Source organism: Cricetulus griseus, chromosome 2, assembly GCF_003668045.3.
Source record: "Cricetulus griseus strain 17A/GY chromosome 2, alternate assembly CriGri-PICRH-1.0, whole genome shotgun sequence".
Taxonomy (NCBI): domain Eukaryota; kingdom Metazoa; phylum Chordata; class Mammalia; order Rodentia; family Cricetidae; genus Cricetulus; species Cricetulus griseus.
In genome coordinates, this window is record NC_048595.1 from 3,944,024 (window position 1) to 3,959,546 (window position 15,523).

The 15,523-nt window shown below is 52.0% G+C and overlaps 1 protein-coding gene across 6 annotated transcripts in view; it reads left to right on the top strand.

Annotated features, from left to right (window-relative positions):
- Kcnab2 (potassium voltage-gated channel subfamily A regulatory beta subunit 2) overlaps positions 1–15,523 on the top strand; it is an 86,928-nt gene that overhangs the window by 60,357 nt on the left and 11,048 nt on the right. For all 6 annotated transcript variants that reach the window (XM_027398398.2, XM_027398399.2, XM_027398397.2 and 3 more), the window contains 5 exons: positions 5,114–5,157; positions 5,984–6,021; positions 9,209–9,288; positions 12,032–12,076; positions 14,625–14,669. In XM_027398398.2, the coding sequence (XP_027254199.1) occupies positions 5,114–5,157; positions 5,984–6,021; positions 9,209–9,288; positions 12,032–12,076; positions 14,625–14,669 (252 nt within the window). The remainder of the gene's footprint in view (positions 1–5,113; positions 5,158–5,983; positions 6,022–9,208; positions 9,289–12,031; positions 12,077–14,624; positions 14,670–15,523) is intronic.

The following is a 15,523-nucleotide window of genomic DNA, read 5'->3' on the forward strand; positions in this document are numbered from 1 at the left end:
TGCTAAGATCACAGGTCCTTCTCGCTCCCAGGTAAGACTCAGAGCCCTAGGACCTGAGCAACTGGGCACCTGAAGAATATGCTCTGAGGAAAGGGGGATGGGGCCCCGCTCCATGTGGAGTCTCCAGGGAAAGGGATCTTCCTCGGGTTTGTGCAGGCTGAGCAGGTCAAGGGCATGCTCTGGCACCCAGGCAGCCTATTGGGAAGGGCTTCTTGAAGCTGAAGTGGGAGCAGTTAGTTCCCAGTGACCTCGGACAGTCCAAGCACGGGCGGTCCCCGCAGACTGCAGGATGGTCCCCTAAGTTCCTAGCTGGTATCACGATGAGCTTAAACCTCCCTAGGACCAGATATATAGGAGCCCCCTTCCCTGAGGCTGAGGCTGCATCATGGTAAGCGCTGGCATGAGGCTGGGGTCCTGCATCTGCACTCAAACCTCCTGGCCTCTCCAGGTCCTCGGGATGTTAGGTGTTCTTCAGCAATCTTGGGTAAAGAACTCTTTTTCTGTCCTATGAGCTTGGTGGGGACAATCAGAATGGAATTCTTTGTGCTGGATAAACTCTCTGTGGTGTGTATCTTTGTTTCGGCAACCATTAAAAGCTAGGGCTAAATAGGAGTATGTGTGTATATGTGTATGTACATATGTGTGTATGTATGTATGTATGTATGTATGTATGTATTTGTTGAGATTCTTGTTACCTGGTATGACTTTGAAGTCAGAGATTTGCCAGGACTGAACACTAGTGTATCTGTTTCCACACATGTAGAGCTCTAAGTGAAAGGAAAAGTGGATCTGAAGAGCCCAAGTGCTCCCAATGATCATGTGTGCATAGTGTTCATGCGCATGTCTGTGTGTGTATGTTCCTGCATGTGTGTCTGTGTGCATGTGTGTCTGTGTATCTGTGTGCATGCGTCTGAGTGTATACCCATGTGCGTCTATGTGCACACATGCCTATATTTGTGGTTTCGTACTTGTGTCTGTGTGCGTGTACGTGTGCGTGTGTGTGTGTGTGTGTGTGTACATGCATACACTAAAAACAGGAATGGTGAGACCCAGCAGTGAAAGGCTTTCAGTCTGGGGACCTGGGTTCAAATCCCAGCCCCAGCTCTTCTCAGATGCAGTGCCCCATCTGTGGAATGACAGAGTAGGGCCTTCCCCCAGAGCAGGACCTGGTTGTCTGTTCTTGATGTCATCTGGAGGGATGGGGACCATACCCCTGTAAAGGATGTGCAGCTTTCTAAAGCAGAAAGAACAGATATGTAACACAGGGTCCACGGGTCCCTTTAAAGAGCCACTCTGCTATCGGCCCCCGTGGGTATCAGCCTCACAAGTGGCCACACAGTGACTGCCTCAAGGCCACATCCAACATGTTAGTTAGGGCCATGGGGACCAAGGATGGGCTGATCCTGGCACGTCCACCTCCCCGTCCCCACAGACACTCCGGGCATACTTGTCCATTGAAGCTTCGCAGCTCTTGCCTTGCTTGGGGATGAGGGTCTGGTCTTGAACGTGTACCTGCTCATTTCCCAATGGTACCAAAATCGTTGTCCCTCAGCTAACACTCCCTTGGGACTCCATTCTAGGCCAAAGATAAAGACAGGAAGGGCTCAGGCTTGACCTTGGGCATCCAGAGTCTGGGAGCAGGGAAGACCTGTGCATAGCTCCACACCCAGTACAGGAGACCAAGCTGTCAGGAGAAAGATGCCACCAGAACCCCGGTCCCTCTCACTCCTTAGCCATAGTGAGAGTAGAGCGCCTTGCCCTTACTGGAGCCAGCCTTTGTCCTCCTCCCTGGCAGCTGAAATGAAAAGCCCAGAACTCTTTTTTAAAGACTTTCCTGGGGCCTTGCCTCCCAGACCCTTCCTGAAGCCTGAGGCACAGCTGTTGGAGCTGGAGTCAATCTGCATTGCCTCTGGCCAAGGTGATGCCTGAGAGGCCTCCAAACCTCAGGAGAGAGACAAAAAAACACTGAGAAAGGCTTAGGGGCTTTGACCAATTCTCTTATAATTGCATCAGGTTTTAATTAAAGAAAGGGAATATGTAGATTATTCTTCCATTCTGCAGTTTGGGCAGACAGCGTGGTAAGAGCCACCATGCAGGCCTGGCTCTGTGATACTCCCTGCCCACTCTCTGAAGCCCTGCATATACAGCTTTCACCCTGGAGGTGACTGTCCCCTCCGGAGGCCGGGCAGCAGATGGCAGGACCAATGCCGTCATTTAATGAGAAACAAGTTGAGCAGGGTAATTACAGCATGGAGCAGTGCCCCACTTTTGTAAAAGTGTCCCTAAGGACGGCAGATGAGGACACTACGCGTAGCCACACTCCCTGTCCCCACCCAGGCACAGGAGAAGAGAGAGGCCTTTTGGGAAATTCATCTGTTTCTTGACCACCCACAACTCTTCAGCCACAGGCACAGGTGGGCCCAGCCTCTTGTTTTGAATCTTCACCTGCCTAATTCTAAAGCTGCTCTTTCTCCAAGAGCATGCACTGTGTCCCAGCGTGTAAGGACCTAGGTCCAAATCCCAGCTCCAGCACTACTGCGCTGGTAAAGGTTTTTAGGGGGTGACAGGCAAAAACTTGCCTCTTGACCTAGACTGGTCAGGAAGTTGCCACCTGTGGTCACATGTGAAGACGTTCTGCAGAAACGCATCTCCAGGCTGCCATCTGAACACCTGGCTTTATCCAACCCAGGTGCCCAGGAGGGCCCAGAGTTTCTGCAAACCCCCAAATGGTACAAACAGGGCCCTAAGGGTATGTGTGACTATATTCCCAGGGAAGAAATCAGTAGTCTTTATCAACTTCTCAAAGCGTTCTGTGACCCAACAGCTGCGGTGCTGGCTGGCTTTTTGTCAGGGTGACACAGGACAGGGTCATCTGGGAAGAAGGACACTCAACTGAGAAAATGCTCCCATCAGTTTGGCCTGTAGGTATTCTGTGGGGCATTCTCTTGATTAACGATTAATGGGGGAGGACCCAGCTCACTGGGGACAGCACCACTCCTGGACAGGTGGTCCTGGGTTCTTTAAGAAAGCAGGCTGAGCAAGCCAGTAGGCAGCACCCTCCATGGCTTCTACTTGAATCCCCAACTCCAGGTTCCTGCCTTGGCTTCTCTCAGTGGACTGTGAGAAGTGATAAAGAGACCAAAAAAAAAAAAAATCCTCACCAAGTTGCTTTTGGTCACGGCTTTTACCACAGCAATAGAAACCTAACTATGGCAGCTGTCAAATCTTCAGTCTCCGTGACTATTGTGCCCCCTCTGGGCACTTTGGTCCCATCCCATTACAGTTACTTTCTGTTCAGATCTGGCCCCTGCAGATGTATACATTGATGGAACCCTGTCTTTTAGGCTAGTTCCAGATGCCTGGCTCTATGTAAGGGTTGGCTGACGCTTACAGTCCTGAGGGCACTGTTGGATGAATTCACTGATTTATAAGGGGGAGCCCAGAAACATCATTGCTCTTTTTAATGCAGAAATATTAATGTCTATTCAGTTCGGGGGGGTTGTTATTTCAGAGTGTTTTGGGTTTTTTGTTTTATTTGGGGTTTTTGAAACAGGATCTTGCTATGTGGCCCAGGATGGCCTCAAATTCTCAGCAATCCCCCTGCTTCAGGTTTCCAAATATTGGGGCCGGGACAGGCATAGTGGCACATGTCTTTAAATCCCAGCACTTGGTAGCTAGAGGCAGGTGGATCTCTGTGAGTTTGAGGCCAGGCTGGTCTACATAGTGAGATCCAGGACAGCTAGAGCTACATATTAGAGAAACCCAAAAAGAAAGAAAGAAAGAAAGAAAGAAAGAAAGAAAGAAAGAAAGAAAGAAAGAAAGAAAGAAAGAAAGAAAGAAAGAAAGAGAGAAAGAGAGAGAGAAAGTAAGTGCTGGGACCACAGTTGTGTGCCACCATGCCTCGTTCATCAGAGCCTGTTTGATGTGTCCACTGGTGGGTTTGTATAAATAAAAGGCCTCTCATATGTCATGTACTCTGCCTTGAGCAGCTAGCTGCCTCTTTGGGAAACAAAAGACATATAAGTCAACATCCTGTGACTAGGCACCAGACCTGTAAATTGTGTCATCCATTGTCACAGCAGCCAGCATCCTTGCTGGGGATACACAGCTGGCTCTGGGAGTGGCTGTTCCTTGGGGAGCATGGTGGCACATGGAGCTGCAGGAGCCCACAAAGGAAGTAGGGTCCAGCCTTAGAAGGGTAAGGGCCCAGTTAGAGCTGTGGCACCCGGCCACTTGTCACTTCTCTGTCTCTCTCTGTCTCTCTGTCCTCTCTCTCTCTCTCTCTCTCTCTCTCTCTCTCTCTCTCTCTCTCTCTCTCTCTCTCTCTCACACACACACACACACACACACACACACACACACACACACACGGGGGGGGGCAGGCCAGGAGTGAGTGCCCGTGGAGTGGGTGGCTTGAGCTGGCCGACCAAGGGAACCACATTCCCCACTTCCTAGGATGATCTCAGTATGTCCTCTGTGTTGGGGAGTCATGACCCAGGATGCTTAAGAGTCCAGAAGCCTCTCCATACACTAGGCATGTCCTGCCAGGTAGGAGCCTCCATGGGCCATGTGAGGTTATCTCATGGGCTGCCAGGCCTAGCTGAGACAGAGTGAGAGCCACCCTGCTGAGGAACTGCAGTGACACCCAAACCACCAGCCTGTGAGACATTGCGGCGAAGGTCAGCTCTGTGGCCCAGATGAAGCAGGACTAACTGAATGTCTGTTCTCAAAGAGAGGGGCAAACAACCCATAACAGAGGTCACAAATGTGCCCTCTAGAGACAACTTAACATTGGGCCCTGTGGCCACAGGCAGGCCTGAGTCAGTCACCTCAGCCTGTCCATCCAAACAGCAGCCTGGTCATCGCCATCATCTGCCCTTGAGGCAGTGCTGCAACCCTCTGCAGGCCTGTGTGAGCCCAGAGTGGGCCTAGGGCATGTCACCCCCACAGCAGGCTAACAGAGGCCTTCCTCAGGTGGTTCTCTGTGCCTTTCAGAAAACATTTTCACTGGGTGGCAGCAGGCATTGGGCCGGCACTGGTGATTGGCTGGCTGGCTGGCTGGCTGGCTGGCTGGCTGGCTGGGCCAACGTCTGATTCGGTCTTTCTTTTTCAGGAACCTGGGCAAATCTGGCCTTCGGGTCTCCTGCCTGGGGCTTGGTAAGTACAGGAACCCCTCATGAACAGGGATATGGGGCCTTCAAGCAAGCTGGCTCCACCCTTCATGGAGAGCTACACTTGAGAGCCTGTGATTCCGGGAGATTAGGTTGCCACGGTAACCAGGGGTTGGGAAAGAAGGAAGGGACAGAACTACAGCCTTAGCCTTAGCCTTAGCCCAGAGAGGCCAGGAGAACCCTGGGAGTCCCTTTGCACACAGCCCTTCACCCCTACCCAGAAGTCAGAGCAGCCCCTGACTCCCATTGGACCAGCAAGCTTTCTTTCTGGCTTCTAAGCCTCACTTCAGAGAGACCATCCCCAGGAGAGACCATCCAGTCTTGCCCTGTTCCTTTCTCCAGATGTGAGCTCAGTCCCCAGAACCCACTGTCTTCCACCTTCAAGGCAAACACACTTTTACCCACACCTAACAAACCCTCTCCAAGCAGAGCCTGTCATCAGGGAAGCACCCTCATCCTACTCTTTGGGAGAGCACCACACCAGCCCTGGCCTCAGAGGATGTCACACTGGCCTCACACTCAGTACAGTCCTCCTATCTCAGCCTTCCAGGTGCTTAGGTTACAGACGTGAGCCTCCACACCTGGCTCCAAGTGGACATTTCAGAGGCCACAGCCATCCTCGGCTTACCCAGCCCTCTCTCCTACAGACTCACCCTGGAGGCCAGGTATCCACATATACACAATATGCTCAACACAGAGCAATGAATGGCTGTCCCTGACTCCGTGCCCTACATGACAAAGTCTGAGTGCCCACAAGGCAGTTCTGGTCCACTGTCAGATGATCTAACCTGAGCCTATATGTCTCCTTCTAGGAACATGGGTGACCTTCGGGGGCCAGATCACCGATGAGGTAAGATGCAGCCCTCAGCCTCAAGGTGTATGGCTCAGTCCCCTGTATCAGCCAGGGACTGTGTATGCTGATGGACGCCACCATGGCAGCCTCTTTCCCTTTGCTTGGTTGAGGGTATTCTGCCGCAGTGGCCAGGCAGGCTAAGGGGTACTAGCCAAGAAAGATATTGCACCTGGTGGAGCTAGTCAGCTGAGACCTGTGATTTCTGAGCAAGTCTCTCGGCTCCTAGGAATCCAGGGTTCTCAGGCACACGACACAGAAGCCTCAGTTAACCCCAAGCACGGAAAGTCCATGTTTTACAAGTGACAAAGCTGCATAGGGATCTGAGCTGCGTATGCCACGTGAGTGGGCTGTCCATATGTATCTGTTAACCTGAGTGGGCTGTCAGCCCACCGTGTTCTGACCACAGGCCCCTCTCACTACTGGGAACTGCTGTCTTCTGGGGCTTATCTGCCACTGGGACACAAGGTGACACTTAGAAAGAGCCAATCTGAGTGCTGCCAGTGTCACAGGGCGTGTCAGAAGGGAGGGGATGCACTTGCAGACAGTGGAGGTCAGAGAGGGGAGCTCTCGCTCGCTTGGCATCTGTAACATCTCGGCCATTGTGTTTGCCCAATCTGCTGTAGAAAGGCTTGTGTTTAAAAATTAATGAGCGGGTCCATTTGAGACCTTGTTAGCTGCGATTGCTCAGTTTTTAGGGAAAACTTGGCTTCCATGGAGGAGATTTAAATGCAGTGTGCGGTTTCGTTCTTGATTTTTATAGCAGTAGCTGGTCATTGAACCGTTTGCCCTGTGCTCTGGGGCTGCTGGAGATAACCTGTCTCAGGGTGAGTCTGGAGCTTCCAAGGGGGAGCTCTGCTCCCCAGAGCTCAGAGTAGAAATCAGGAGCCGTGGGACGTGTGTGGTTTGTCTCCAATAAGTCACGTCCTGATACAGGAGATGGAGGAACTGTGGAGGAAGTAAAGAGAGAGAACTGCCCTGACATTAGCTACAGAGCGCGGTGTCCTTGTGGACAAGTGACTCTGTCACCAGCAGATATGTGGCACTGAGGAACACTGATGGATGAGTCTCAGATGGCAGCTCCAGCTGGCTCTGCTCCTCACCGTGTCTCAGTCACGGACAGGGTGACAAGGATAAAGATGCTGGGGTCATACCTCGATGACATCAAGCTAGAGGAGGAGAGGACTGATAGATGGCATAGTCGGGGTTCTGGGAGGACGTGGCAGACAAAAATGACTTAGTGAAGGAAGAAGAAAAATTTGTATTAGATCCCACAGTTCAGTAAAAAAAAATCAATATGCCAAATGTTAGGGGCCCCTAGCTGTGCCGGGTGACGAGGACAGAGCGTTTATTCTCTGCCTGTTTGGTAAGAGGCCGTCAGGAAGCCAAGACTGGCTATGGACTGCTTTCCACCCCACTCTGAGGACTTTACCATGTTAGGGCTGGGGAGGTAACTCAATCAATGACGTGTTCACCAGCAAGTCATAAAAAGGGGGACGTGGCAGCGTGTACTTGAAATCCCGGCACCGAGGCAGTAGACACGGAAGGATCACTGGCCAGCCAGCCTAATGGAATCTGCAGGACAATTGAGAGGTTCAAACAGGTCAAGGTGGACAGTTGACCAGTTCCCTAAGGAATGACCCCTAGCCCTATGTGTAAGTGCATACATGCACACACAGACGAACGGGCCGTTTTAATCATCTTCGGGGCGCGTAGTTCATTGGGTGTCTTCACATTGCTGTGCACACGGAACTTCTGTTCCCAAACGGAAGCTCCACGTCTCTCAGCAGTAACGCTCCCAGTCCCTGCTAACCTCCAGTCCACTTCCTGTGTCTGTGAGTCTGTGGTCTGTTTTTGTGAGTGAAGTTTCATTGACACATAGCCGCACTCACTGGTTGACACATATGTCTGCCTCTGCTACAAAGACAAAGCTGAGCACTTGACAGGTCATCTAGCCCAAGATGCTGGAGTCGTTAAGTATCTGTCCCAGTGGGGAAAGGTTTGATGGCTCCTGTGCCGTGGCATCACAGCAGCCATCCACCAGGGGCGCGGCCATACAGGCGTAAAGCACGAGAAGGTTCCAGGGAGGGTGGTGGTGGTGGCTGCACAGTAGTGTGCCATGTGCCAGTACTGTTGAACCGGTGACAACTGCCGGTGTCTGAGCACTCAGGAGGCTGAAACAAGAAGAACATGGGTTGGAGGAACGTTTGGACTACATAGTGAGACCCTGTCTCAGAAGAGTTTTCCTTTTTTGGTTTTTTGAAATAGGGTTTCTCTGTGTAGCTCTGGCTGTCCTGGAACTAACTCTGTAGACGAGGCTGGTCTCGAACTCACAGAGATCCACCTGCCTCTGCCTCCCGAGTGCTGGGACTAAAGGCGTGCGCCACCACTGCCCAGCTTCCAATAAGTATCTATCTAATGTTAAGAGAGAGGGAAGGAATGAAGCTCTCCGTGAAGCACTTTAAACGGGTTTCCAGGAGATTCCATGTGTGCTAGAGACAACAGACAGAGGAGTGCAGCCCCCTTTGTGCTGGGCAGATAGAATAGTGCAGAAATGCGTGCCTATGTAAAAAAAATGTCCCCAAAAGACAAAAATGCAAGCCATGAGCCCTCGTCTCTCAGAGGCCCTCTAGAGAGGTCACATGGCCCCTATCCAGCTGGATGCACCATGCAGTGTCCCCCTTGAGCATGGGACACACCTGGGGAAGGTCATGGTGAAAGCAATAGAGCACCGGTGAGCAGGCCACACTTGCCCATGCATTGGCATTGCAGAACAAGCCCAGCATGAGCAGCGAAGGTTCCTTGGGTAGGCGGCTCTGGGGAGGAGGCTCCCACAGCCACTCCACAGTGGGGCTGAGAGTCTCATGGCCTTCGCTGGTGTTTCTCTGATAAGACACTTGGGTAGGACCCTGGCCATGCGGTCAGCCTTTGTGATTGACCAGCCCTTTCACAGGGGTCGCCTAAGACCATGGGGAAGCACAGACTTTACATTATGGTCCGTAACAGTAGCAAAATTACAGTTCTGAAGTAGCAGTGAAGATAATGTCATGGTTGGGAGGTCGCCACAGCATGGGGAGCTGAATTAAAGGGCCACGGCAATTCGGAAGGTTGAGAACCACGGGTTCAGAGCCTCCCTGGGGCTGGAAAGACAGCACTGGCTTCAACAGCTCTGGTTGTATCATTTCAGATGGCAGAGCACCTCATGACCCTGGCATATGACAATGGCATCAACCTGTTCGATACCGCAGAGGTCTACGCTGCTGGCAAGTATGTATCTTTCTCATTAGAGAAGGTGGCACAGGACACCTTCAAGGGGCCACATCGCCGGTTCCCATCTCTCCTTCCCAGGCACTCACAATAGTGTCTACCACTCTGTCCTCTTTTTAAAACCTCTGAATTATCCCAGGAGATATTTGGATGGGACCAGACTCAGAACACTCAGGCACAGGCTGCTTTCTAAACCCCCTGTGTGCCCAGGCACCAATGTTTCCAAGACACAGTGCTGACCTAGAGCTGAGATCTGCTGTTGTCCCTGGCTATGTGGACGCACTGGTGAGCTTCAGCCAGCCCATGAGCTTGACCTGTTCATGTCCTAATGATGCCTTAGGGGCTGTAGGACAGACAGCCTTTCTGAGCTGGAGTACACAGGCGCTGGCAAACCTCAGTGCGAAGGAAGCACTTTCCATCTTGATGGTGAACTTTCCAACTCGATTATGTAAAGACTCGGTGCTCTTCAGCCAGAGCTGTTGGCTTCCGTTTTAAAGGCAAGCTGGGACCAAATCATCCAACCTCCTACATCACATTTCCAAAAGTCAGTTTTCATTGGTGAAATCATTCTCTGGCTCCCTTTCTGTCCTCCCTCCAGCCCGCTCCTGCTTGGAGCCAGCCAAGTTCCCATCAGCTGGGCTGGCTGCAGCCCTGACTTGCTGTGCGCCATGGCCACAGGGCCAGCATCTGCTTCCTGGACCTTGGCATGTTACCTGCTGCCTAGAGTGGGACCCATAGCACCAAGCATCAGGGAGCCCAGCTGGACAACTATCCAGTCCCTACGAGGGCCCGGGAGCTGACAGCTGTTCCCCCACCCCCTCAGCCTCCATCAGCAGTGCTTGTGTCTTCCCTACACCACAGTGTACCATCCCACCCCCACCCTGCCGTCTCCAAACAGAAAGCAGCTCCCAACCACAGTGAGATACTTTCCAGACAGCCGAGCTAGGCAGAACAGCCAGAGGTTGAAGAGCCTGGTGCAGATGCCCAGCCCAGAGGCATCTCGCAGTCTCCTCTTCTCTGGCCCAGCTCCTGCCTGGGCTTTGCTGCCCAGGAGAGCAAACATAGATAAATGCCACCTCCTTCATCTGAGCAAATGGCCCCTCCACAGAGCAGTGACCAAACTCTGTCACTGACTTCACTTCTGTTTAACTGGACACTCAGAGCTGGCATGCCAGGACAGCCACCCTGGACACTGGGCATCCTGGGGGCCTCTCTGGAGCCCCTTTCTAGAAGCCATGGCCTTAGGCAGAAGCTTTCTGCTCTGAATGGCATTGCTTCTGGAGCCCCCTGCCCTCTGCTCTTCAGCCAGCTGTTGTGGCTCCACAGTCCAGCCTGTAGCTAAGCCAGCCTGCTCACAAGGCAGAGACACCTTAACACTGGCAGCCAGTGTGACTGGGGAGCTGAACGCTGTGTCTTGGGGGCAGGCCAAGCTCCTCTGACCAAGGGGGCTATTAGCCATAGCTCCAGCAAGCAGTCAGCCAGAGCTGCCCCCTCACTGACCGGGGATGAGCACACACATATCTTGCTGACGGTAATTTGTGTGCTCCTCGGCGACCTGCAATATTTCTGTGCCCACGTTCATTGCTTCCAGCCAAGACTGCAAGCACGAGGCTTGTGTTAGCCGCTCAGGCAGCCTCGCTGTCGTCTTCCTCCTCTCCTGCTCTTTTTGTCTGACAAATTGGGGGACCAAGGAATGAAAGGAGGCCAGAGCTGATTGAATTTTCAGTGCGTCCTGACCATAAATGAGGGGCATTCAGAATATATGCTAAACAGCTTGCAAATTAGAGCCCATTATTTCTGAGTGGATGACTCAGGCGCTTTTATAATTGGAATGTAGCGCTGGGTTTGGATCATTTTCCGTCTGTTGTTTTTGCTCAGAAACATTTTGCTACAAGCAGAAAGTTTTTAAAAGTTAATCGGCACCACTGTGCCAAGGGAAGCTGAACAGCCAGCTTGTGACCCCAGCTGGCCCTGGCTTGAAGCAGGACCCTGAGCCATGGCAAGAACGGGCAGTGGGCTGGGTGGCTCTCTGTTGTTTAAAGAGAGAAACAAGCTGCACACAAACACGCTCACACACACACACACACACATATGTGCACACACATGTGCACACACACACATATGTGCACACACATATGTGCACGCACACACATGTGCACACATACACATGCACACACATACACACACACATGTGCACGCACACACACACACATGCACACATACACACACGTGCACACACACACACACACACATGTGCACACACACACAAAGCAGACAGGCACGCACAGGCTTGGTTGGAAGCCCTGCGTCGGCCCTAGAAGGTGCATTGTCTCTGATACAGAGAGTACCTAGACCACTGCGTGCTTGCCTTTTAACGGTAAGTTCACTCGTGTAACAAGGCTGAGTCTTTTCCCCAGTGTATCTGCAGCTGGGCAAGGAAGCCAGATCTGGGGACCTTTCCTTCCCCAACAAGTATAGAGGTGCTGCTGCAGGGACCAGGCCTTTTCATCAGAAGACTAGCACTCCCACCCCTACTGCTAGTCCTGGACATTTGCCGACCTCACCCCTCCTGGAATGAGCTGCTGAGCCAAGTCCACATAGGCGTCTGGCATTCCAACCCCAGTGGTATTTTCACAGAGGGGACCCGATGGCTCATTGTCATGGTAGGGCTGGGTTTGATTTGTTTTCCATTACACGTAGATGAAATCCCCATGTCTGCCCACCCTTTTCTCTTCCCTTGCAGGGCTGAGGTGGTGTTGGGGAGCGTCATTAAGAAGAAGGGATGGAGGTAACTGCCAGGCTCTCTAACTGCCAGGCTCTCTAATCGCCAGGCTCTCTAACTGCCAGGCTCTCCGTGCTCTGTCTCCAGGGCACACAAGGAAGCCTGGGGGGGAAGGGTGGCCTGCAATGCAGGAGACGCAAATGCACCCTGGGTTTCCTGGATGGGGTAGGCAGGCATCTGCCTGGGGCAGGCCTGGACTTGGATGGCACTGCAGTGGGGACCGTGAGCATTTGGGGATTGGTCTTTGCCGGTTACCAAAGGAGTGGCCCAACAACTGCTTGTGTGATCTTTTTATTGTTTTTATCATTACATTTATTAGGGTCAGATGAAAACCTGTGGAAGTCGGTTCTCTGCCTCTACCATGTGAATTCAGGGAATAGAGCTCAGGGCTTCTAGCTTGACATCACACATCCTTATTCACTGAGCCTGCTCACCAGCCCCCCCCCCCCCGTCTCTAAGAAAAGTTAATTCAGTACACTGCAAGAGCCAGTAGGCTAGGCAATATCTCTTCTCTCTCTCCTCTCTCTCTCACACGCGCGCGCGCACACACACACACACACACACACACACACACACACACACACACACAGAGAGAGAGAGAGAGAGAGAGAGAGAGAGAGAGAGAGAGGTTAATTCAGTGCACTCCAAGGGTCAGTAGGCTAGGCAATAGCAAGAGTATTGCGAGGGCTGGGAATGTTGCTAGAATGCTTGCCAGGCTTGGGTTCAGTTCCCAGCAGTGCATAAAAGAGGCAGAGTGGTACTCACCTGTCAGGAAGCAGAAGGAGCAAGCACTCAAGGGCATTCTTAGCCACGTGAAACCCTGCCGAGCACACGGAAAGTACTGCCTGTGGCCTTCCTGTGCAATCTTGCTGAAATCTCCAGTCACCCAGTATTTCCTACTGAAAAAGGAGGGACTTCTCAGAACAGAAGCAGCTTCTGAGGGAGTGAGCCTCCACACTACAGAGGGTGCCATGCCAGCAGCTAAGGCCAGGGAGCCCGAGTTCACCATGTCCCCAGATGGATGCACAATTCAGATCTTTGAGGCAGAAGTGACGCTGTTGGTGATTAGTTCTAGCCCCGCTCCCTTCCACACATACACCTTTGTCTGCCTCCACTACAGAGATTCATGGGACGGGTTTCCTGAACACAGTCTTGAGCCAAAATGAACTGCAGATGAGCATTCCCCAGGAGACCTGGGCATGACAGGGGCACCGCACAGAGGTCCAAGTGTGAAAGACTTTTAACTCGCAGTTGAACTCCATCCCCTCTGCCCCGCCCAAGGACCTTAGAGATAGTTCAGCCTCCAGGAGCTCACTGCATCTATAAAGAGCACACTGTGTGAGCAGGGGGCAGGTCTCCTGTCTAGGTCTGTAAATCACCAGTCTAGCCTGGTCAGGCCCTGCTGGATCTGGAGGAGGGGTGACTTCAGTCCAGCACCCAACTCCCTCATGTCCCTTGGGCTTAGAAGGTGGTGGAGCCTTTCTTAGTCACTGCTACTGCTGTAAGGAGACACGGTGATCAAGACAACCTATAAGGAAAAGCATTTAATTGGAGGCTTGCTTACAGTTTTGGAGTTTAGTACATCAGCAGCATCATGGTGGGAACCATGGCGGCACACAGGCAGGCGTGGTGTGGTGAAGTACCTAAGAGCTCACTTCTTAAGAGCTCATGTCTCATCCACACATGCTGGAGGCCTCCAGGGAGAGACCAGGCCTGGTGTGGGCTTTTGAAACCTCACAGCCCAGCCCAGTGACACATCTCCAACCAGGCCACACCTCCTAACCCTTCCTAGAGTCCCACGAACTGGAAACCAAGCATTGAAACACATGAGCCCGTGGGGACCATTCTTACTCAGGCACCAAAGTGCCTACGAAAGCAGGTCCCTGCCTTTGTCAGTCTAGGCTGAGCCCTGCTCTATATACCTCAGGCCTCTGGTAAAACTGGACCATCCCTCATCCCTGACCTTTATGATAGTCGGTCGCTTAAAATCTCAGTGACCAGGCCTCACACCACAGGGTTCCTAATAGCCCCCCTCCCTCTCTCTTCTGACACAGCCCATCTGTTCCCCCCTTGGCACTGATCCAGTCCCAAATAGATTCTTCCAATTCAGTAATCCAAGGGAAAGCCCCTGATGGTGTGCATGGAGAAGCTCACACTGGGTCATCATTCCTTTGGCATAAGCTGGCAGTGCCCATACCAATGCCGGTAGCCAGCTACCAGCGCATCTGGCAGCAGAGCAAGCATCACGAGTCCAGCTTGAGGCCGTCCTGCCTCAGCGGGCCCTCATGGGGCTGAGGAGCACACGTAAGGATGGGGAAGCCACCCCTAGAAACCCTTGCTTGTGCTCTACATCTCCACTCTCAGACCCCAATACCCAGCCTGCAGTGTTGAGGCTGCAGACCCTGAGCTTGGCACCTAGCAAGAACTTCACAATTCAGAAACACCCATTTCACACCAAGCTCCCAGGTGGGACAGCTGTAGGACCCTAGGTGAAGGCTGAGGGAAGACCTCAAGGGCCAGCCAGGTCCAGTAACCCCTCTCTTCTACTCTGCAGACGGTCCAGCCTGGTCATCACCACCAAGATCTTCTGGGGTGGAAAGTAAGTGCCACAGTTTGCAGTGCTCCCAGTGGGAGCTGATCACTGTAGCCCCTGTCCCTGTGGAGACACCACTTGTGAGGCTGGGGCAAGGTCACACTGTTGTCCTTGAGGAAGGAGGGGGTGTTGGCCTTTCTCAGCTACCTGAAGGCTGGGGACCTCACGCCCAACTGGTATATCCCCAAACTGCAAGCAGCTTTGGCTGAGTTTGTCTTTTACTCAAAACTTGTTTTAATTTTTATTATTTTTGCTTACATGGTGACATTATAAAAATTCTAGGAAACAGAATTACGAACTATCAAAGCCAGCTTAAAGTCCCTGGGCCACCTATCACACTGCCAGTTTCCAGGTGTCTGGCTCTATATTCTCTACAGGGCTGGACAAAGTTCATCTCATGGGGGTTATAAATATGATTTATAGGCTGAGAACGAGGCTCAGTCAGTAGAGTGCTTGTCAGGCATGCATGAACTCCTGTATTCCTCCTTACACCCTGTAAACTATGGTGGTTCATGTCTGTAATTACAGCACTTCAGAGGCCGAGGACTCAGAAGTTGAAGGTCATCCGTGGCTGTGTAACAAATTTGAAGCCAGCCTGGGATACATGAAACCCTGTCTCAAAACAAATTAAAAAAAAAAAAAAAAAAAAAAAAAAAAAAAACTTGTTGGTAATTAAAAAAAATCCTTTGCTGAGCTTCTATCTGTAACCCCAATACTTGAAAAGCTGAGGCAGGAGGATCTTGAGTTTGGGGCCACCCTGAGATATGCAGGGAAAACCTGTCTCAAAAGCATCATAAATAAATAAATCAAAGCCTAACAGCAAGGTGATATCGAAACCTAGAGCTCTTGTGCCCACTACC